At 39.6% G+C, this 25,253-nt stretch overlaps 2 protein-coding genes across 11 annotated transcripts in view; one reads left to right on the top strand and one right to left on the bottom strand.

Annotated features, from left to right (window-relative positions):
* Positions 1–25,253, bottom strand: part of LOC6581485 (phosphatase and actin regulator 4) — a 148,782-nt gene that overhangs the window by 91,159 nt on the left and 32,370 nt on the right. For 4 of the 10 annotated variants that reach the window (XM_032731234.2, XM_032731235.2, XM_032731236.2 and 1 more), the window contains exons 1-2: positions 12,535–12,889; positions 4,301–5,277 (exon numbers count right to left, since the gene is read on the bottom strand). The exons of 4 other annotated variants lie outside the window; for them this stretch is intronic. In XM_032731234.2, coding sequence (XP_032587125.2) covers positions 4,301–5,072 — 772 coding nt within the window. In that variant the 5' untranslated portion in view covers positions 5,073–5,277; positions 12,535–12,889. Of the gene's footprint in view, positions 1–4,300; positions 5,278–12,534; positions 12,891–25,253 lie in introns of those variants that run through there. 2 more of the 10 variants (XM_044009982.1, XM_044009981.1) reach the window with 2 other exon arrangements.
* LOC6581481 lies at positions 16,670–17,746 on the top strand. The gene is made up of 2 exons (XM_002007173.4): positions 16,670–16,775; positions 17,420–17,746. Exons 1-2 carry the CDS (start codon positions 16,764–16,766, stop codon positions 17,633–17,635), a joined length of 228 nt encoding a protein of 75 aa, XP_002007209.1. The 5' UTR covers positions 16,670–16,763; the 3' UTR covers positions 17,636–17,746.

Raw genomic sequence — 25,253 nt, 5'->3', positions numbered from 1 at the left:
TTTATACAAATATCAATGAAATGTCTATAAAAGTTATGAACGAGGTTTACATAAATATCTATATGAACATTTTATTAACTGTATTTATAAACTTGTAAATGAAAATTTCAATATTAAAATTTTTCTGTAAAAATGGAAGCATAGAACAAAATTTAGGAATTTCGGAAACACCTTTTGGGCCATAAAACATTCATAAGAAATGATATATCTCTTAGGAACTTAATATAAATACCAATTGTATTGAAATGAAGTTAAGAATATCCTCTTTTCCCTTAGTCCCCAGCATACCCCCTATTCACAGCTCAATTTTGCAGCGCATCTCAATCAAATTACATTTTGTGCGACTCAAGTGAGCTGCCAACTAGCTGCAAAAGGCCTAAAAATCGTTTGATAAAGCCAAAAAAAAAAAAAAATAAAAAAAAAAAAATGGCAGCGAGGCAGACAGACGACGACAAAGCAACCTCCGCAGGCTGCGCAGCCTTGTTGCTGTTGCAGTTGTTGTTGTTGTTTATTTAAAGATATAAATAGCGCTGCCCGACCCACAATAAAAATTATCCTCTGGCAAGCCTTTTGTGCCGCAGCTCTGCACCTGCCTGCCACGCCTCGCTTGGCGGCCCCTAAGCCCCACTCAATAACCACTTCACCTTCCGCTTTTGGGGCGACTTCACATGTCAGTTTTTGTTGTTGTTGTTGTTGTTGTTGTTGTTGCTATAATTATTGCTCTTGTTGTGGTTGTTCTTGTTGTTGTTGTTATTGCATTCCATATTTTTATAGCCAGTTTTGTTTTGGGGCTCGCGCTACTGTTTCGGCCCGTCTTCTAGCTGACTTTATGGCAATCACGCTGCGTCGCTCTTCGCATTTTGATAGCTTCTGTATTTTTACAGCTCTAATCGCAGACGAAGAATGGGAAGAAGAGGAACAGCAGCAGCAGCAGCCGTTGAAGAACTGACTGAATTGCCGACAGCGAAAATTGGCGTGCAAATTGATAGAAATGAAGAGGAAATTCTCAACGCTGCCATCAAATGAAATTTTAAGTGAACGCCAAATGGGCGGCACTGACATTGTACCAAGTTATCGATAACAACAACAACAGCAACAGCAAAGAAATTTATATCGATTTTACACACGTTTGAAGTTGCGAGAAAAAAAATAAAGGGGCGCAATGCCAGGTGTTAGCCAAGTTATGAGCGTGGCGGAAAAGAAAAAAAACCGTTTGATGATTGCAATTGAAACGGAATTGAAAAAAAGTTAGCCAAATGGAGACTGAAAGCGATAAATAGAATGAGTAAGAGGGGGTTAAGGCGAGAGGTAGGCAGAGTTAAACAAAGGGCGGGCAACAAGAGAGAGCAAGAGGAAGAGGTAGACAGCGTTAGACAGAGAGACAGCTGCCAGTTCGATGTATGTTTCATTGAAGCCAATTTTCTTGTTAGGTTTTCGTCGCAAAATAATTGCCAGAAGCGAAATTGTTTTCGATTGAGAAAAATTTCGCAAAAAAAAAAAAAAAAAAAAAAAAAAAAAAAAAAAAAAAAAAAAAAACAAAGGCAAACAAATAAATATTGAACAAGTCATGGGAATGTAAGTTGAAGGCTTTGCGTAGCTGTAAATGCAATTCAATTCTATTTTATTTACAAGCGGAAATTAGAACAATTGATTTCGAGTTGAGCCTCCTGAGAGAGAGAGAGACAAAAAGTAAGCGCTTAAATTTCCCAGAGCAGTAAAATGCTACGTCTGAAGCGGAAGCGATAAATAGAGAATTATGGGCTTTGATCTGGCAAATGATAGAGCAAAAGGCAGGTATAGAATTGCATATGTAAGTACCTGAGAGATTTAACTGCCTTTAAGAGTAGTTTTTCTTTCAGCTCTTATAATGTCTAAAGTCCGTAAAAGATTCTTGACGCAAGTTTCTCAGATATCGATATGAGCACAATTTATTTTGCTTATTATTCTTTCTTTATTGAATATCAATTAAGCTAAATTATATTCTTTTTAATTGTTTGTCATCTGGTTTACGTTTATGCTAAGCTTTTTACTACTTTTAAGCCCTTGTTTGGCCATCTGCTATGTCTCACATTCGTAAGCGTTCCTTACGAATTTGTCAAAGCAATAAATTTATTTAAATTTATTGTTCTTGAGAAGAACCTTCCTTAACTTTTATGGCAATCTCATTAGACTAAGCTTTTGCCAATATCTTTCTCATCTCTACCATGTCTAACATTCGCAAGTGACTGTCAAACAGCCGCCTATAAATTTGACAAAGTTCATTGGAACTTTTATTAATGTTCTTTTTGGGTAACTGTGGGCTATACCCCCTACCTTTTGTGGAATTTCCGTTGCCACACCCATTAAGCCCACGTCTCATCATTGACTGCGACGCCTTTTGACCGTACGCGTTGTTGTTTATACATACGTATATTGAAAACAAACAAGAAAATAATTACTTCAAATTCAATTTGTGAACAAATCTTGTTTGCGCTACAAATGCGCTGCAATTTCGTAAATTATTGCAAAAAATGCGCGGAATGTGGTTAGCAAAATCAAAGCAAAGAGCAAAAGCAAATGTAAACAATATCAACACAAAAGCTCACTGATGAAGACGGCGACGGGGACAACGAGAGCGACAGCGACAGCGACAGCAACAGCAAATCATATGATTCATCGACTCACTTTGACACACTGAATTAATTATACAAGGCAAGCTGAAATGAGCGCTCTGTTATTTTCTTTCTTTCTGTCGCTCTCTCTCTCTTCTTTTCCACTCACTGCGACGCGTGCTCTCACTTGAACTTGAAATACGAGCATTTTAATTGCTAACAAATTTAAATGCCAATAAAAGAGACGACACCAACAATAACAACGACGAACACGAAGACAATGCTCGCTGCTTTGCATTCTATAAATAGATGTGCATGCAATAAAGCTTTTGCTGTTGTTGTTGTTGGGAATGTGCCTGGAAATTGCAATGAGCCAATCAGGCTCAACGAACAGGCACTCAAAAGCTTCGGCAGGCAGTCCAAGCCGAGCATAACCGAACATAGCCGAGCTTAGGTAAATGAAGAGAACCAAACTTAGTTGATCGCAAACGAAAAAAAAAGAAGATCTACACGCTCACATTTTATTTCGGAGAGTGCGCTCATCTCAACTCTATCTCGCTCTTTCTTTCACACGCCGCTCCAATTTCTTGTTGCTTTTGATTGATGATGACGATTATGAGTCAGTTTGTCAGCTTAGGAGTATCATCGAAAGAGTGACAGAGATGGAAGAGTAGGGTAGCGGCTTGACTTGACTGACAGCCTTATAAAAGTCTACAAATCGTTTTACAGTGGGGCAGCTGAAGTAGCTAAATGTGTTAGGTGTGAAAAAATACAAATTAAGGCAATACAATAATAAAAAAAAAATCGGCACGTATGCAAATGATTTGAAATTGTTGAGAGTTAATGCAGAATGAGGTAAATAGATGCATATCTGGCACTAACAGTTATTTGACAAGGCTAAAAGCATTGCCAGTGTTGTTCAACAGTTCTCCGAAGTTAGTGTTAGTTAACAACAACAACTGTCGCATGTAGGCCACTATTGTTCCGTCTCCCACTTCACATTGTCTAGTTCAGAGTTGTCAACTCTGCTGCCCACACCCAGCCACGCCCTCATTTTCGTTGACCAAGCCTTTCCCTTCCCCCACCTATTCATACGCTCGCATTCAAGTGCAGTGAACCATTTGCAGAGTGAACAAAAACATTTCCGTTCTGTGGCAGATGTGTAAAAACAAAAAACAAAAAAAAAGTTGTTCTTTTTTTTTGTTAAACTCTCAATTGATATAAAGAAAAGAGTCGTGAAACAATAAAAACAATATTAAAACAAAGCACATACAATAAACTGTTTTTCAAGTTATTCTCAATTTCATTTTATTTCATTTAACTTCACATTCGCAGCTCAGCCAATCGAAGCGATTAATGGGAAAAAATTCCATTGAAATGCGCAACGAAATAAAATTGTTAAAGTGTTCTCTATATAGGAAAAATAACAGAACATTTGAGGGTTTTTTCCGTCTAGCAAGTGAAGTTACTAAAATTTGAGAGTATGGAATATATAAAGAATTTAACGAAACGTTTAAGTATAAACTTTTGATGAACTAGTGAAATAATATCGAAGCAAGTTTCAATTAGAAATATTGCAAAGAAATTGATTATCCAGTAAACCCAATAGTTGATCAATTTCCTCATTTAACATTGTTTTCATATTATGTTAACATACTTAACATTCCTGGCTAATGCTGCCAGTGTTGCCATCTGTTTCAAGCACTTACCACCATTCGCATTGATTGCGTTCGATTCCTTGGCATTTGCATTGTTGCTGTGCAAAATATCGGACAGCGACAGCGAGGAGGCGATTAGCTGACGCTTTTCCTCAAAGTTGAGAAAATCCATGGAGTTGCTGCGCTGCGGCGTAACGGTAATTGTTACCGACTTTTGCATCTTGGCCACGACGCACAGCTGCTGCTCCAATTCAGCAGCAGAGGCGGCAAGCGGCGAATCTGGCGGCGAATTGGAGGTCGGATGATGATCAATGCCATCCGTGAGATCCGGCGGAGGCAGCGACAATTGTTGCTGTTGCTGTTGCTGCTGCTGTTGTTGTTGCTGCTGTTGCTGGTAGGCTAACGCTGCATGTTGCTGCTGGCTGAAGTAGGCGAACGCCGGCTGCTGCGCGGTGGCAGCGCTGTAGGAGGGCGGACCCAACGGCGCTGAGTGGGCAACACGCGAGGCAGCTGCAGGGGAGAGCTGATAGTTGTTGCTGTTGCTGCTGTTGCTGTTGCTGTTGTGCGTTGCCGTTGGCCCATCCGCTTGGTCATGTCCATTGATGGCCGCTACAAGCGTTGCCAGATTATTGCGACTCGTATTGCTGTTGATGTACTTGGAGCCAGCTCCATTGGAGAGCTGTTGCTGCTGCTGTTGTTGTTGCTGCTGCTGCTGCTGCTGCTGTTGCTGCTGAAATTTATGCTGCTGCTGCAGCTGTGCGAGCAACTGTTGCTGCTGCTGCTGGTATGACATGTTGCCGCTGTTGTTGCTGCGCAGCGACATAATGTCGTGTGTTGAAGTTTTCAGCTAACTGCCAACAGGGTTGCCAACATCATGTTTTAATTAGTCAAAGACACGCGACCCTTTGCGTGGGTTGCTCGTTTAGTTTGTCACACTTCTCGTTTCGTTTCACTTTCTTTTATGCTTTTCACTTTTTTCTCCACTGCTTCTTCTCCTTTTTTTTATCTAGTTAATTACTGCAATTAAGCTATTAAAAGACACAATTTATAAACATGCTTCAAAGGGCAACAACAACATTAGGCATTGACACCCCTGAAGTGCTTCGGTTTTTTCTCCAGCTTTTACTTTGAACTTTGCGCGCGTAACTGTACATTAAACACATTAAAAGTCCCATAATAATTTCTAAATCTTGTTTTTAATTATTTCATTTTAAATATTTTTGACAAATTTTACCAAGGCAGTTGGTGAATTTTTAAATTTCCCCAAGGGATATATTGCAGTTATATATAACTAATATTAAAGTATAGGTAAACTGTTTTTGTTTTTTTTATTTTTAGTCAGTATTTTACTTTATTTTTTCATTAATATATTTAAAAAAATTTTTTTTATTTAGTTTTTTTATATTTTTTAAATATATATATTTTTTTTTATAGTTGTTTATTTTTTATGATTTTTTTCTTTTTATTTTACAATTAAAAAAAAAAAAACATGTATACGAAAGCTTTTTGTAGTTTGAGAATTTATGTGCGAAATTCCCTCGGGATTTTTGTAGAACAGGCTGTATAACAGTCTAATAAAGCAATACATAAAGAAGAATAAGAAGTCAACTTTATAAAGTCAAAGTAAATAGCCAAATTGCCGTTAATGCGTGACAATTTCAAAGTGATTTTCATCAAATGAATTTTACAAATGAATAAGCATATAAAGCAATAACAGTAAAAGCCAGAGCAAGAACGAACAAGTAAAGAAACTCAATGTAAAGTGTCATTCAGCTAAATGTTTTCAATTTGATGAAAATTAACCCAAACGGCACATGCAGCAGCGAAAAAAGAGTTGAATGGGAGGTAGCTATAAAGAAGAAGCAACAACAACAACAAGTGGAGGAAGGCGAAGAAGAGAAACAACAACAGCCATGAGAGAAGTGCAGCAAACGACATCGAGATGCGAGTAGCAAATGGCAATGGAAATGCAAATGGAAATGGAGGTGCATGCGGAGTCAAGTGAGTACCAGAGTAGCAAGGGAATCTGGGAGTCTGTGCAGGAGTTGGGCCATTGGCAGTCATATGGAGTCTCAGCCAGAGGGCCACTTGACTTGAAACAAAAGCGAGAAAAGGAAAGGAACAGAGAAACGAAATGTAACAAATTGTGGCAACGCCGACAAATGGCAATGAAATCTGTGCTAAAGCGGAAATATGCAAACGAGTGACGGGAAGGAGAGTGTGTAGAGTGTGCCTGCAAGGAAATTGTGTGAGTATACATAATTAAAATGAATAGCCGTAGAGTGAGAGAGGGAGAAAGATGGAAGAGAGCAAGGAAGATGGAGCTGTGAAAAACGAATTGTCTGCAATGTTTCAAAGTAAATGAAAATAATGTGAAGTAGCTTCTATAACAGCGCAATTAACATTGAAGCTATTAACAAGCAGCCCGAAGAGTTTGTCTTAACAGACTGTTTTAACAGTTAGCTATAACAGGCAAAGAAAACACTCCGACTTAACAGTGTTAACAGCTCGAACAGTTAACAGGGCGCCCTAACAGTCAGCTGCAGCATTTATGTTATAGCATTTAACACTCAACGTCAACAAAATGTCTTAACAGTCAAGCTTCACAGCCTTAACAGACAGCCTTTATAAACAGCTTTAACAGAAAGGCTTAACAGACAGACTTAATAAACAGCTTTAACAGACGGGCTTAACAGACATTCTGAGCTGTAAGCCTTATTATCTTGTTAATCCAAACAAACACCATTAACATTTAGCGCTTAACATAAAACCAAACCTATATTACAGCCACCTCAAATATATCAATATCACTCAAGAGTTTCAATCAATAAATCCCTTAAAGCACCTGTGAAACGATGTGTAAAATGCATTTCAATTCAAAATCAACATCTACAGCTCAAACAAGTGTGGCAAACGAAACCCATTCGCTACGTTTACTTTTTACACAGTCCGAACAAAGTTAACTTTAATCTTTCTTTGCCAACGAACGAAGAGGAATCCTGCTCCATCTCCATCTCCCTCTCCCGCTGCCTCTGGCTCTGCCGCAATCCTTTGGCAAACCAGTTGCCTGGCTCCTGGCCCAGACAAATCTTATTAGAATACTCAAAAGGAAGCACAGGTGAGAGGGAGAGTGAGTGAGACCGAGAGAGATAAAGGTAGAGAGACAAGGTAGCTAACAGGTCAGGTAGATTTCAACTTTGTTAAAGTGCAGATACAGATACAAACACAGATACAGATACAGCTACAGCTACAGCTATAACTACACAAAAGCGAGCTCAGAGCCAGGCACGCAAAGTGCACAGGTAGGCTAACAAAAAGGGAATGAAGCTGGGGCTGATGACAGGATACACACACAAGAAAACCCAAATAACAGAGGAGAAAAATAACACGAGAATCAAAGGAGAAGATCAATTGCGAACAGGTAGTAGAAGAAGAAATACCCTTGATGAAATTGTAATGAGAAAATTGAAAGTACATTTTATTCGAAATGAAATTAATGAACAAAAATTTTAAATAATATGATATGAAAAAATTGCAAAGTTTCCCAAATATTTAGAAAATGAATGTCTTTTTATATAACAGATGACTATAAAAATTAAATAAATAAATTTAATTAAATTTGAAAAACTTGCCCAAAATATAAATATTTGTTCTTCTGCTCAAGAAATTATCTAAGTTACCAATTTTCAAATGTATAACAGTATAACAGAACAATTAATATATAATGAATTTAAAGCTTATGAAATTCCAGTACAAGTCATGTATACCCCATGTGCAGGGTATTTGTGTAGTTAACAAAGCCGACAACTACAAAGGCAAAGCCAAGGGCTCAGACAATATTTAAAATTCAAACTGCGTGTTAGCTGCTAGACAACAACAACAACAACAACACGCAGTTTATTTAATGAAGTTTAAAATTAAACACGCACAGATCTTTAACTAAAAAAAAAATATATATATATATATATATATATTTGTGTAGTATATATATTTATATCTACGTAACTGGCAAAAAAAAAAGCAATAAATAAAAGCCGAAAATATCTACAAACAAGAATAAACGTTAGGCGAAACTTGGCTAACTGTAAACACGAATTGTTGGCTGTTATTAAATTTGCTGCTGCTGTTGCCATTGTTGTTGCTGTTGTTGTTTCTGTTACTGTTAAATGTTCCAGTGCGCTGACTTTGACGTTCGTTAGTTTGGGGCCATTTGGCTTTTGGATTTGGCGCGCGTCAGCGCATTAAGTATCCAAGAATTGGCCAAAATGTGGAACAACTAATACAATAGGCATAGAAATCAACAGCAGCAGCAGCAGCAACATAAACAGCAACAGCAGCAGAAACAGTAGCAACTGTTGCTGCATCAGCAGCAATTATACTGTATATAAAACATTTTATGGCGGAGAAAATGTTGGAGAATTTTATGAAATCATGTCCATTCAGGTGGATATAAAGTGTGAGCGAGATAGTGTGCTATCACAGTATAACAGTTGAGATGTTGTAGATGGGTAGATAAGCTTTCATACCAAATATTGGAGAGTGGAGAGCTAAGCAATGTTCTATTATAATACTAACTGTCATACAGCTAGCATACTAGAAGTATAAGTGAGAGCGAGAGTAAAGAATTATATATCAGTTGAACTAACTGTAATATTCCTTATGTGTATAACAGTTAAGCTATTACCGACTACTGAGTAGCCAATGCTGTTAGACGCACGTTAAGCCTCTGTAAGCCAGCCTTAGGTTCGATTAACAGCAATGCCAATTCTTAACAGACTATTAACATAATTCCTCAACAGACAAGTTTGTATAACATTTAATTATAGGGTATGGCACGCACAGGCAACGATTAAATTAGCGAGTGCGTCGTCATTGCTTGGCGCCGAAGGGGGCGAGCGGTGGCAACTGGGCATGTCGAGTGAGGCGGCGGCGGCGGCATATTGCACATATGCGAAACGGAAAAGCGATGACGCTGGCAACTTGTAACTTGCAACATCAGCGTTGCATATTAAATATGAATAAAGAGAGAAAAAAAAGCTTGCAGCCTGTGTGTGAAAAGCAAATACAACAACGGCGCAGGCAGTGGGCCTGCAACAACAACAACAGCAACAGTAGTGGCATACAATGGACTGACTGTGGCTCTTTTGTGGCGCTGTGGCAGGTTCAATGAACCTTTACAGTTCAGTAGTTTAGCGATTTTTATGGCACTGTGGCAGCAACGAATGTGTGGCAGCCCCACAAGATTTTGGAAAAGCCAAAAACCAGCAACAACAACAATGATGTACAAAAGATCAGCTATGCGAATGCAAAACTAAACAAAAAATGGAAAGCGCTGAGAAACTCTACAAAAAGTGTAGAGAAGCGCGGGACGAGGGCAGAGGATCAACTAATGCGATTTGCTGTCAAACAGACAGAGATTCATACGCAGACATATACACAGTCACACTCACTCTCACAAATACAGATATACACACACATTCACACACATCATGTATGTATTTAAGTTTATGAACGCTGGCGCCTCTAGCGCCAAAATCCAATCAAATCCAATTAAGAGCAGAAAAAGCGCAAAACTCGCTGAGAGTATGGGGGAAGGGGCAGATAGAAAAAAAGAAGAGGAAGAAGAAACAGAACTTTTGTTCCATTACTCGAGCACGTTTTGTGCCATATGTAAACTTAGCAGCAGCAACAACAAACAATTTTGCAGCACACGCGACTCGAAAAAAAAACAGAGAAACAGAAACAGAAGCAAAAGCAAACAACAAAACCAAAGTAGCCGCCACCGCAGCAGCAACAGCAGCAAAAAAACTCCACACTAACAACAACAATAACAAGAGTAACAGTAACAGCAGCAGCAGCAGCAACGGCCACCGACCGAATGTGCTCTCTGACCAGCCAGCAGCTGTCGCACAGGCCTTGCACAGTGGGCGTTCCAGTGTGAAATGTATAAAGTGCAATTGCAATAACTGTTACTCTCTACAGCTCTTTCTCTCACTATAAATCTGCAAAGCTCTTTATATAAGTCAACTAGAACACTTAAACACATTTCCAAACGTTTTCCAAAATTAATTATTTTATTTATTCTCTCCATCTGTCTTTTAGGCTATAAAATCAATTTAAAAGTCTACTAAAATATTAATAAAATAAATGCAGCAGGAAACATTTAGCATAACTATTTGTTCTATTTATTTATATTATTTATCTGCATTTCATTTCAGCTCAACCGCTGACCACTGTGCCACTGAGTTTCTTCATTGCTCACACACACACATACACTGAGAAGCATAAGTATGTAATTGCAAGTATATGTGTGTATATGTATGTGGGGTTGTTGCTAATGGAACACAATTCACAGGGCGGCTGCTGCTGCTGCAGCCTGTAGGCAGAGACAGAAGCAGCAACCGAGGCAGCGACAGAGGCAAAGGCACAGATAGAGAGAGGCGCAGAGCGGCATTTGTACTTATTCGTCTGCTGTCTCCTTCTTTGTCTGCATGCAAGAATACAACTAAAACGACAACAACAACAAGAGGAAAGCATACAGCAAATAGCATTGAACACAGCCCAGACAAAACATAACACAGAGAGCAACTGGCGTCGCGACGTCAGCGTCGACGTCGGTGTCAAAGTCCAAAGCTGCAAAAAGTTTTTTTTTTTTTTTTTTTTGGCGCGGGCGACAACCCGTCGCAGTTAGTGCGTTGGAATATTCGCATAAATTTAAATGTGCGCCCACAAAGCAAGAACAAGAACAACCACCACAGTTCAAGCTGGCCTGGGGGGACGGGGAGAGTTGGGGCTACAAATGCGTTTTATGGGGGTTGCTTGGCTATTTGGATGCTGCCTGCCTCTGAGGGGAGGAGGATGCGGAGCACAAACAGAAAGTAGTAAAAATCGCAGCAGACAACAGTTAAATGTGTAAGCGAGCGAGAGGGAAAGAGAGCACATTAACAGAAGCCCTCTTATGAAAGCTTCCATTCCACTCGCACACGCTACACTTACGTATTTCAATTATAGATAGGCAAGAGGCAACACAAAAAGAAAATACAAATATTTCCGTCTAGACTGGAAAGTAGATAAAAATATTTGTACCAAAAGAAATTACAGCAGCAAAAATGTTTAAGTAAAATTGCGGTAAATTATGTTGCAATTGCATAGGAATTCCCGATAAGGAAATAACTGCAGTGTGGCCAGGGCGAACATGAAAGAGGGAGAGAGACAGAGAGAGGGGAATTTTATTGCTACAACATTAAACGGCCGTGTTGCGGATAAGATAAAGGAATTGAGTAACTCTCCCAAAAAAGCAAAAAACAAAAACAAAATCATGTTGGCATGTTCAAATTCAATTTATAGCGATGCACACGGAACAAATTTCAAAGTGTTAAAATAACAGCTGCTAAAAGAGCAAAGGAAAACCCCGAAACAAAAACACAAAAATAAAATACTATTCAGAAGTGCAAAAGAGAGAGCACATTTAATATGTATTTTAATAATAGATTGTTTAAATATGTTGTTGATTTTTTCACTTTTTGTTTTGTTATTGATTTCACTTTTTTCATAAATATTTTATGCTGCCTTTTTTATTAATACACAAATGGCCGCTGTCGACGTTGACGTCGCTGATGCTGCTGCTGCTGTTGTTGTTGTTGTTGCTGTTTGTGTATAACAGAAATAGAAAAACTGTTATTGTTGTTGTTGCTGCTGCTGGCACCTGTACACAGCGCTGCCGACGTCAGCGCTGACGTTTAGCATCTGCTTTCGTTATTTTTATTTATTTGTCAGTTTCATTTGGTTCATTGAAAATTTAATTCACACCTGCAGTTTTCAACAAATTTTTATGGAATTTTCAACACAATGCATGCAACAAAACGCGAGACAAGAAAAAAAAAACAACAAAAAACGAGAGACGAAACGGCAGCAGCGCAGAATGCGACGTCGGCTTCAGAAGTTGTAAAACCGGATTTTCTTTTTGGGCGCTTAGTAGTTTTTTTTTTTATATTTTTATTGCTGTCTCAGTTGTTGTTGCCTTTTGCACTTTGTCTTCGATTCGATATTGAAATGAAAAACCAATTTTTGATTGAACACAAGCTGCTGTTGTTTTTTTTTTTATATATCCCTATCCCGTTCTTTTCCACATATTCGCTCGGACTCTCGTGTCTTACGCTCTTCTGCTTGTTCTTCTAGTTGTTCGTTTGCCTTCACATTCCATAGAACGCTGCCATTTGTTTACCCGCCGTTGCGGCGGCGTCGCTGTTCTGCTCTCTTCCTCTTCTTCTTACTCTTTCACTTACACTTGCCCTGCAGCTGGCGATAATAATTTCGCAAGTATTTGCGTGTTGACTTTTCAGCTTTGCTCATTAATGATTTACTAATATTTTATTAATGCACAACATACAAATGTACTTGCACACAAATACACTCACACACACACACAAACGCACTGGAAACGCGTCGCGCAATAGAAACACGCTATGTGTTGAAACACACAACGGCAATAATATAATTTCGTCAAACCAACATTTTTTTTAGTTAGTTGAATTAATTTTAACAACAAATTTGGCGTCCATTTGCGTTTGTATTTGCTTAAACCGCAGACCGCGCGTCCAACTCGTTCAACGGTTTTTTTTCGACTCGCTTCGTGCACACTCCGCTAAGAGAGAGGCGAACATCAACAGTGATGAATAATAATCGCATACATGTTATTTCACACACATATGAAACCGCTCTCACGCATTCACGGGTAGCAGTTTGTCAATTAAACCACATTAGCATACATCTAAATACATTTTTTACTTATGAAATAATAACAACATATTTTATTTAATATGTTGCTTTTATCATAATAATATATACTTTTGTTTTTATATTAAATTAATAAAATATTCAAACAGTCACGGCTATTCACAAGTGGCCGTCAGTGCCACTCTGCGCTCATCTCTAGCCAGAAGTAAGTGTGTGTTAGTGTTTACCAACAGCTTTGTTGTTATTCTCAACGATAAGTTACTCTCCCGCTCGCGCGATTGTTTCTGAGCAGGTCTGTTAATTTAACAGCGCACGCTCATCTTATGTTAAGTCTTAGCGGCAAATATTATACAGATTAATAATCATAATTAGATTAGTTGATTATTTATAAGCTTAATTAATATTATACTTAATAATTATAATGTATTTATTGACTACAGTCATATATCACAACTAACTTAGTTTTTTGCAGATTATAAATATCAAGCAATCCACAATTTAACAGTCTGGCAACATCGCCAGCTGAGCGTGCCAAACGTATAGAATGGAAGAGCGAGAGACAGCGGTAGAGCGATTTACAATTGTATAGCATGCGAGCGGCATGTGAATAACATAATTCCCACAAAGCAAAACAACACAAAACACAAACAACAAAAACAAAAGCAAAGACAATTGAAAATTTTCGGAGAGGGTCTTAATTAGCCGACAGAGCTAATTATAAATAAAAATGGAATAAAATGAACGGGAAATATCGTTTTTGATTTCATATGTTTATTGATTGTGAAATGTTATCAGTAATGATTAATTTTGATTGTAGAGATTATTAATATTAGGCAATGATTAATAGCGGTTCTTTGTTGTTTACACATTTATGAGACATTTAAAATTATTTTTTGTACGAACGTATTAATAGTAATTGGCAATTTCGAGCAGCCCAATTCAAATGCGTGGAAGTTTCTCAACATTCCACTTAAAATGCGTATATTCCCATTAAAATTTTTTCCCCACTCGCCTATTCGCCCCACCGCAATCATACACACACACGCTCACACACGCATCTAGTCTCATTCCAATTAGCGATGAGCCAATGACCAGTACAGACAATAATCCACACACACATACACACGCATAGTTAAATATCTGCTTTAATTCCCATCACTAACTATAAACATCCCAGCCCAGTCCGCCCCCAACCCAATAAGCATATTTCCCAAGCAAATGGAGCAATCAAAAATGAAATGTTAATATTGTTTTGTTTTTACTCCACTTCAAAAGCAATTTACCGTGTTTCTTCTATTCCATTTGCTACACGCAATCTTTTGTGGCATTTCCTAAAAGAAAATACGAAAACTACTTGGAAAATTTCAAATTCCTAATCTATTTTTAGATCTAATTTATTTTTGTTTTCATTTTCAAATTACAGTTGGAGATGCGGCCTATATATAGTATACACATATATGCACATATATAGAACAGGAAACGGAAGCAAGCCCCAGGGGCGGGTACGGTGGGCAGGGTAGGCTTGTGTGTGAGTGTCTGTCTAGGAATTGTTTTGGTAAAATGCCGGCACAAGCCAGAGCGCAGGCGCAAGAGTGAGAGAGAGACAAACAGAGAGCGAGCGTACACAACAACAACAGTTGCAGAGCCACTGCAGAGTTAACAGCGCGCTCCAGATTGTTGTGATATTTGTATAGCATGCGAGAAATTAGCAACTGAACAGTGGCTCTCAAACTGTCTTCGGGCTGTTTAATTTTGAAATGAATTATGCGTAAATAATTGAAGAGTTTTTGCTTCGTGTGTGGGCATTTGTTTGTAGGTTTACTTAAAATGCTTTGAACTATGATTAAGAGCGAGAGAGACAGGAGAGAGAGTGAGAGAGAGGGAGAGAGAGGTGTTGAGAGGAGTGAATACATAAATAATTGGGAGGGATTTTCAGTAAATGCAACGTCCGCATAGAAATTTGTCAAAATAGAATGGAAATAAGTGAAATAAGTGTGTAAATAAATAAATATATAAATTTTCTAATCAATTTCATAAATTTTTTTTCCCCATTAAAATTCTTTGTAACTAGTTCGCATCGATTTTGAAGTTTTCAGGCTCTGGAACTAGTTCAAATGACAGTAGTTTATTTTCTATTTACCTCCATACTCTAGAGGCGGGATCTAGTTCATTTCTCATTTAGTTCCCTATTGCAAAAAATCGTTTCAGTTTACTGATTCGTATTTACTAGTTCATTTTGCATCTATTATATTTTGTTGATCTCAATTCACCTTTGAGTGAACTTGAACTAGTTCAGTATTTCTCAAAGAACTTTCACAACTTAAAGAATTCTCACAAATTCAGCAATTGCCATTAAGAGCTAGGTTTAAAAGAGCTGGCAGTAGTTCACTGACTTTAGTTCACTAGTTCGCCCTTCAATTTTCGAATTTCGCAAAACATTTTGAATAATTTGCAGAGCTTTTGCTGCAATTGAAAGCAAATGCCATTAACAATTTGGGATTGCTTAACAAAATTAACTATGAAATCTAGACAAAGCGACATTGCAGACATTGAAATATTTGTCGAGATATCAGAATGAAAAGCTGCCAACTAAATTTATGTCGGATTTAAAATGCAAAGAAGAAGAAGAAGAAGGGAGAAACAGCGACAGCAAGAGACGTTGCCATGGCTAAGACAAAAGGATGCACCAAGGACTTGCTGCCAGCCAAGCTGCTTTAATTTAACAACTTGACAAATTGAATATATGCATATACATAGATACATATATATCTAGTGTATATATATATTGAGTACATCTGGTATACAAAGAGCTCAAGTGATGAAAAGTTTATAGACAATGGGCTGAGTTTGAGCCTGGCTAGCAGCACTTCAAATAGGCGAAAAATGTCTGCAAATTAGCCTGGTCGGAGACTCAAGGCAGACAGTAAAGCCTAACTAATGCGGACGCTTAAAAGTCAAAAGAGTTAATACTCTTACGTAACAGTTAAAACAGTATTAAGAAAGTTCGCTTTAGAACTTCTATTTTATATATAAGCTCAGCATCAGAATATATTATATATATTTTTGACATATGGGCGCACAGAGATTGAAGATATATATTGTATAAAACTTATACAAACTGAATGAAAATTTACATTCTATTTTACATATGACAATAAAAATCCATTCAAAATATCTAGTTCCGAATAGTTCGCTCAAGCACGTAGAGTCCATAAAAATTCTCAAAGCACTTTCAGCTCCCTACCAGCTAGTCTCCACTGTAGTCAGCTACGAATGGGCCCAATTCGACTGTCCTCGAATTATTAGGCAAGGACCTTCAAATTAGCCCAACTACAGGGCACGATAATTGTGCATGGCCCCGGCAAGCAAATGAACAGTGCAGCATTTGGGGTTTTCTGCCAGTATTTTCTTCAGTTTTTTTTTATTACTTCCGATTTGGGAGGCCCAAGTGTAAACAGAAAATGGGTAAAAAAAAAAAAAAACACAGCTTATGGCCTATTACAAATGCAGCGCACGACCCGAGAGACACATAAAGCCCACATACATTTGGCCCACAGCTAAATTAAATAATAAATAAAAAACAACAACGAAAATCAAATGAGCTACCGAATCCAGCGGAACGTGCCATGGTCAATCATGACTTGGTCCGATTTATCAGATTCTGTTCGATTTCTGACGTCGGCGCTGGGCTTTGGACTATAAAAGCGACAACTAGTTGGGCTCACAAATCATATCAGTTTGTCATACACAAGCAGTAACAACCCAATCCAAAATCAAGATGTTCAAGTTTGTAAGTAGCTCCAAAAGTAAACCAGTTGAGCAGGATAATGGAACTAGTGAAGAAAGTGTGAAAATAGTTGTGACTATAAGTTCCTTCATAGTGATTTGACTGAGGTTATAAAGTGAATTCGATTGGAGCTAGTTCACGGGAACAGCATGATGATCAAGTGTGATCAAAAACTATTTTTATATATGAACTACTTTTTAGTTCTTTTCATATAACAATTGGTGTGAATAATGGAACTCAAAAATCGCATAGCAAATCGAAATCACATTCCTACTAAATTTGTTCAAATGAACTAGTTTAATGTAAGAAAAAATTTGGAACGACATTAGAGCAGTAAATATAATATTTTGTAGGAGTTATAATAGGAGAATTACTTATAAAAAACGGGATTCCGGGACTAGTTAATTGAGTCGGTTCTTTTGAGCTCGTTAATTGAACTAGTTCTTTTAAAATAGTTATTGTGGTCTAGTTCATTGAACTCGTTTTATTGAACTCGTTTGAATTAGTTCATTGAACTAGTTCCTTTGAACTAGTTAACGCAATCAATGCCTTTTCTTTATTGCATAGGGCTTGCATATTTTTACCTGCTGCTTCATTGAACCACTAGTTCATGAACCATTAACTAACTGCTCTCTCTCCATTCACAGTTCGCTCTCTGCCTGTTCGCCGTTGTCGCTCTGGCCGCCGCCAAGCCCCAATTCCTGGCCTACAGCGCACCCTATGTGGCAGCCACGCCCTATGCGGCCGCCTACACCAGCGGCGTTTACGCCTCGCCCTACACCGCCGCCTACACCAGCGGCGTGTATGCATCGCCCTATGCCTACAGCGCGTATCCCTACAGCTCCCTGTACCTGAGACGTTGAGGATGATCGCGGCAGAGCGCGCACTCACACTAGCGAGTGAACACTGTACCTGGCTTGTTGATGACCCACATTGAAATTAAACTGCAATAAACCGAGAGAATTTCACGACTATTTGACTGTCATTTGGCTTTGAGCTATCACATTGATGTGACAAACATTCTTTTCAGCGGGAAATTCGAGTGGAAAATGAAAAGGGCAAAGAGAAAAGGCAACAACAACGACAAAAAACGCAGCGGGCGGTATTTTCCCCTTTCATCTTCTCCTGCTCTTTGTAAAATATTTACGATGTTGCTCTCTCTGTGTGTGTGCGTGTGTGTGCGTGTGTGTGTGTGTGAATATTTAGTGCAATTTGTGCAGCCATCAAAAGCATGCGACTCGTATATCATGCCAGGCGAAGGCGGCTGGCGAGCGGGGGCGTGCTGGGGGCGGTAGGGTGCGTAGCTAGGGATCAGCTGTCGCCTGCATGCGTCGCCTGCTAAAATGTGCAAAATTATGGCAACTAAGTTGCTGCCTGCTGTCCCGAACACGCACAATACACGCACACAGCAGCACCCACGCCACACACACACACACCAACACAAATAAGCTCTATCGGCCTCCTTTTCTCTCACTCTCTCACTCTCTTGATTTCTACACGCGCATCAGCGTCATTTGCATATTTTGTGTGGCATGCTTTTAGGCGCATTGTGCACAGTGGTTCAAAGAGCGCAAAAAAATAAATAAGTAGAAAATAAAAAAAAAATAGGCTAAGCAGATCTAAGAACAAAAAAAAAAAATAATAATAAAAAATAAAAATGAAAATAAAATACATAAAATAAGCTACACTAAAATATGAAAAAAAATATATACATACGTATTGTTAAAAATATTTATATACATATGTATATTACACAGAATAGAATGAGAAATCTAAAAATTTCATTTTGTATATATTTAGCTGTTCTTCACATTTCACTCATATTATCTATTCCACTGTGTAATTTAATTTCTATATGTTTGATTTGTTCTTTTTCTGCACAATTTTCCATTTGATTTGATTTCACAGCAATGAAATTTTGCTCTTTAAATATTTTGAGACAAAATAAAAAAAAAAAAACAGCTGAAGCTGAAGCCCAACGACCAAAGTTCTTATTGAATTTAAGGCTTTCATGCATATTTATAATTTCGCTTCTATTTTTCCTACTTATTTCTTTCTTTCAATTTGCATTTCAGATTTTATTTCTTATTTGACTTTCGTTTAATGTCCGCACAAAGGACGGTTTGATATAGCGAGGGTGCACTTCACTTAAGTATATATGTTATATGAGTTGTTTTATTATTGTATGAGTTCTTTAGATTTTTTATAAGCTTCCAAACTACAAATCATTCATATATTTATCCAATAGGTCAACTTAACTATCTATCTATTTACCTATTTAATACCTTATACTCTCTATCTATTTATATATCTATCTATCTATCAATCTATCTATCCATCTATATCATATATCTATCTATTTGTCTATCTATCTATCTATATCTATCCATCCAACCATCTATCTGTCTATATCTATCTCTCTATCTATCTATATCTTACTATCCATACTATATCTTATCCTGGTAATATCTGTAAATAATATATTTATCCCCTTCTTCATTTTAAGTGATATAACATTGCACTAACATTTAGTTAACATTTTACGTTGACAGCGCATTTCCTTACGTCTTCAGCTTATCCATTAGTTTCCTTCCCATTTTCCCCCTAGCCATTTCTCTGCTCTAATATTTTCCTAGCTATAAAATGTCTGTTGATATCTCACTTTCAGCCTGTTTTTCCCACAGATATTTCAAAGTTGGTTTTATTTTTCCGAGAGCTGCTTTACAAACTTTTAGCTTAGCGGTAAGCAAAACACAAAAAAGACAAACTAATGAAAAGTTTTGCTCAACTTTTGGCCCACTTTTGTTAGCAGTTGCCCAAGAATAAAAAAAAAATAGCTCCACGCTTGGCTTTTAGCCGCCATCTTATGGTAATTACCCATCAGCGTATGCGACACTTTAGCGGCAGCTTAAAAAAACTCACACACACACAAAAAACTTTCCAGCAAATTTTTACAGGTGTCGAAAATTTTCCTTCTGTTTTCCTTCCCTCGGTAAATCAAATTTGTGACCCAAGCCGAACAAAGTGCTGGAGGCGTGTGAATAGGACACTGACCAGCCGTCCATTTGTCCATCTGGCCAAAGGTCAAGCGTCGAGGCGTACGCCCACATCCACGCCCACGCCCATGCCCACTCACAGTGTGCGACAAATATTTGCGTGGGGGACGTGCAGCAATTGCTCGAAGTCTATTCCCAAGCTCCAGTCACAAAAGACAAATTCTGACACAATGTCACAAAAATGCCGTTAACACACATTCCCACGCACACAAACACATACTCACACACATACAAAATCATCCTTTATTTACCCAAGCTAACTGTTCATTATCAGCATCCATCGTCGGGCGCAATGGCTTATGTAGTCCATCAATGTCAAACTTACCTGCAAGAGAAAGAGAGAAAGAGAGTGTGAGCGAGAGTGAGAGTATGAGTAGCTGATGCATTACAGATTGACTGCGATAGAAATGCTAAATAAAGCCAAGTGTATGAACGATGTGTGTTAATACATAAATATTAAATATGCCCAAAAAGCATTGAAAACGGGCGCAGCTGCCATAGGGAATACCCTCAATAAAAAAACAGTTACTTTAGCCTGGAAGAGGAGCAGAGGGAGGGCAACATTTCAGCCCGGTATAACACCTGATAAATAATAGAGTTGAAAATAATTTTTAAATCAACTTTAGATAAATTCATATAGTAATATTTTAATCGGAAATTAATTTATCTAAAATTTAAATTACATTTTTTATTTTAAAATAAATATTAAACAATTCAATTCCCAGCAGTAGTACAGTTATAACCTTGCAGTCAGGCATTACCGACTGTAGAATACTTATTCATGGCCCAAAGTTATTTAGAATCATTTTCTGCTTTGCCACACCCCCAGTTGGTATCTCTATATAGCTCAAAAACTGTACAAGATACAGTTTCCCTCAACTTCCACGCCCCTAAGGGACGTAGCTATATTTATATCTATAAAAATGCCCTTAACCTAAAAGCTCTGTAGACATGACTTTAATGTAGGCTATATTCAAATGTATTCCTAAAATATCATTGAATTACCCAATGATGTCTTTTCCTTGATATCACATTAATAAGCCATCATCAGGCTGATTGAAAAAGTTATTCTATTAAGCATAAGCTCTAATCCTTCAACCATAATCCCTATGCAAATCTGAGCTTTCACAACAATTTGTATTCAAATTTGATATACTGTATCAATAGGGATAACAAAAATCTGGACTGAGCAGATCTTGACTTTTCCTTTCACGCGAGAGCTTTTCAATCATGTCGATGAAAACTCATTCGAATATGAAATCAAGCATATTTATGCAAAGGGTATTTGCACACGCATAATAAATGTTGATGCCAGCTCATATTTTTGTCTTGTTTTGTTTTTTGTTTTTTTTTCCTACTACTACTACTACTATTCCCTACATTGTTGTTGATTTTCGTCGCATTTTTTTTTGGCATTGTTTGGCAATCAAGCTAAGTAAATGTCGCATATCAAATTTATTTCTCTGTGTGTGTCGCATAATGTCACTTGTATCAAATTAAAATGCTACGACTCGAAGTGTGAGTGGGTGTAGGTGGGCGTGGCAAATACTCAAACGCCAAGTCCCAGCACCATCGGAATCAACACGAGACTCTGTAGCTAGCCAATTCTCCAGAGCTGAGCCAGAACAACTTCGATGTGTTCGAACCAAATAGCTGTGGGAATCGAGCGATTACTTTGCAGCAATGCTTGCTAGAGATTTGCACAGACTTTGAGTGTTGAATCAATTGGGAATTACAAATGAAAAATGGAAAAAAAACACATGCAAACTCTTTTTATAATTATTGAAAGAGTAATGTATATTTATATATATGTATTTATATTCTGTCTAAAATGCCTTTACTCTACAGCTATTTGTGGGTTACAAGTTCAATTTTTATACGATACTTTTTTGGGGGGTCAATGGCCTTGGGGGTCAATGGCCTTGGGGGGTCAATGGCCTTGGGGGTCAATGGCCTTGGGGGGTCAATGGCCTTGGGGGGTCAATGACCTTGGGGGTCAATGACCTTGGGGGGGTCAATGACCTTGGGGGGGTCAATGACCTTGGGGGGTCAATGACCTTGGGGGTCAATGACCTTGGGGGGTCAATGACCTTGGGGGTCAATGACCTTGGGGGGTCAATGACCTTGGGGGGTCAATGACCTTGGGGGTCAATGACCTTGGGGGTCAATGACCTTGGGGGTCAATGACCTTGGGGGTCAATGACCTTGGGGGGTCAATGACCTTGGGGGGTCAATGACCTTGGGGGGTCAATGACCTTGGGGGTCAATGACCTTGGGGGTCAATGACCTTGGGGGTCAATGACCTTGGGGGGTCAATGACCTTGGGGGGTCAATGACCTTGGGGGGTCAATGACCTTGGGGGGTCAATGACCTTGGGGGTCAATGACCTTGGGGGGTCAATGACCTTGGGGGTCAATGACCTTGGGGGGTCAATGACCTTGGGGGTCAATGACCTTGGGGGGTCAATGACCTTGAGGGGTCAATGACCTTGGGGGGTCAATGACCTTGGGGGGTCAATGACCTTGGGGGTCAATGACCTTGGGGGTCAATGACCTTGGGGGGTCAATGACCTTGGGGGGTCAATGACCTTGGGGGGGTCAATGACCTTGGGGGGTCAATGACCTTGGGGGGTCAATGCCCTTGGGGGGTCAATGACCTTGGGGGGTCAATGACCTTGGGGGGTCAATGACCTTGGGGGGTCAATGACCTTGGGGGGGTCAATGACCTTGGGGGGTCAATGACCTTGGGGGGGGTCAATGACCTTGGGGGGTCAATGACCTTGGGGGGTCAATGACCTTGGGGGGTCAATGACCTTGGGGGGTCAATGACCTTGGGGGGTCAATGACCTTGGGGGGTCAATGACCTTGGGGGGTCAATGACCTTGGGGGGTCAATGACCTTGGGGGGTCAATGACCTTGGGGGGGTCAATGACCTTGGTGATGGGGGGTGCATTTTCGATAATGCTTTAATTTTAATCGATAACAAAATAACGGGACAAGCTATTAATATTTAAAGGAAAACTTGACATTCAAAAAACTTGATAAAACTTGATAAATACAGCATACAGCATACAGCATACAGCATACAGCATACAGCATACGGCATACAGCATACAGCATACAGCATACAGCATACAGCATACAGCATACAGCATACAGCATACAGCATACAGCATACAGCATACAGCATACAGCATACAGCATACAGCATACAGCATACAGCATACAGCATACAGCATACAGCATACAGCATACAGCATACAGCATACAGCATACAGCATACAGCATACAGCATACAGCATACAGCATACAGCATACAGCATACAGCATACAGCATACAGCATACAGCATACAGCATACAGCATACAGCATACAGCATACAGCATACAGCATACAGCATACAGCATACAGCATACAGCATAATAAAAATCAAGTTCATGAGTTTTAAAAATAAAATATTTTCACAGCTGAATTAATATCATTTTGTGGGCAGTCTTATAATGCTTTCGATAATGCTTTAATTTTAATCGATAACAAAATAACGGGACAAGCTATTAATATTTAAAGGAAAACTTGACATTCAAAAAACTTGATAAAACTTGATAAATACAGCATACAGCATACGGCATACAGCATACAGCATACAGCATACAGCATACAGCATACAGCATACAGCATACAGCATACAGCATACAGCATACAGCATACAGCATACAGCATACAGCATACAGCATACAGCATACAGCATACAGCATACAGCATACAGCATACAGCATACAGCATACAGCATACAGCATACAGCATACAGCATACAGCATACAGCATACAGCATACAGCATACAGCATACAGCATACAGCATACAGCATACAGCATACAGCATACAGCATACAGCATACAGCATACAGCATACAGCATACAGCATACAGCATAATAAAAATCATGTTCATGAGTTTTAAAAATAAAATATTTTCACAGCTGAATTAATATCATTTTGTGGGCAATCTTATGAGAGGGGGCGTCAATGACCTTGGGGGGTCAATGACCTTGGGGGGTCAATGACCTTGGGGGGGTCAATGACCTTGGGGGTCAATGACCTTGGGGGGTCAATGACCTTGGGGGTCAATGACCTTGGGGGGTCAATGACCTTGGGGGTCAATGACCTTGGGGGGTCAATGACCTTGGGGGGTCAATGACCTTGGGGGGTCAATGACCTTGAGGGGTCAATGACCTTGGGGGGTCAATGACCTTGGGGGGGTCAATGACCTTGGGGGGTCAATGACCTTGGGGGTCAATGACCTTGGGGGGTCAATGACCTTGGGGGTCAATGACCTTGGGGGTCAATGACCTTGGGGGGTCAATGACCTTGGGGGTCAATGACCTTGGGGGTCAATGACCTTGGGGGTCAATGACCTTGGGGGGTCAATGACCTTGGGGGTCAATGACCTTGGGGGTCAATGACCTTGGGGGATCAATGACCTTGGGGGATCAATGACCTTGGGGGGTCAATGACCTTGGGGGGTCAATGACCTTGGGGGGTCAATGACCTTGGGGGTCAATGACCTTGGGAGGGGGTCCATGACCTTGGGGGGTCAATGACCTGGGGGGGGTCAATGACCTTGGGGGGTCAATGACCTTGGGGGGGTCAATGACCTTGGGGGGTCAATGACCTTGGGGGGGTCAATGACCTTGGGGGGTCAATGACCTTGGGGGGGGTCAATGACCTTGGGGGTCAATGACCTTGGGGGTCAATGACCTTGGGGGTCAATGACCTTGGGGGGTCAATGACCTTGGGGGGTCAATGACCTTGGGGGGTCAATGACCTTGGGGGGTCAATGACCTTGGGGGGTCAATGACCTTGGGGGGTCAATGACCTTGGGGGTCAATGACCTTGGGGGGGTCAATGACCTTGGGGGGTCAATGACCTTGGGGGGTCACTGACCTTGGGGGGTCAATGACCTTGGGGGGTCAATGACCTTGGGGGGTCAATGACCTTGGGGGGGGGGTAAATGACCTTGGGGGGGTCAATGACCTTGGGGGGTCAATGACCTTGGGGGGGGTCAATGACCTTGGGGGGTCAATGGCCTTGGGGGGGTCAATGGCCCTGGATGGTCACTGACCTTGGGGATGGGGGTGCATTTTCGATAATGCTTTAATTTTAATCGATAACAAAATAACGGGACAAGCTATTAATATTTAAAGGAAAACTTGACATTCAAAAAACTTGATAAAACTTGATAAATACAGCATACAGCATACAGCATACAGCATACAGCATACAGCATACGGCATACAGCATACAGCATACAGCATACAGCATACAGCATACAGCATACAGCATACAGCATACAGCATACAGCATACAGCATACAGCATACAGCATACAGCATACAGCATACAGCATACAGCATACAGCATACAGCATACA

This window comes from Drosophila mojavensis, unplaced genomic scaffold, assembly GCF_018153725.1.
Source record: "Drosophila mojavensis isolate 15081-1352.22 unplaced genomic scaffold, ASM1815372v1 contig_74, whole genome shotgun sequence".
Lineage (NCBI taxonomy): Eukaryota > Metazoa > Arthropoda > Insecta > Diptera > Drosophilidae > Drosophila > Drosophila mojavensis.
This window is presented reverse-complemented; position numbering and strand designations above follow the sequence as displayed.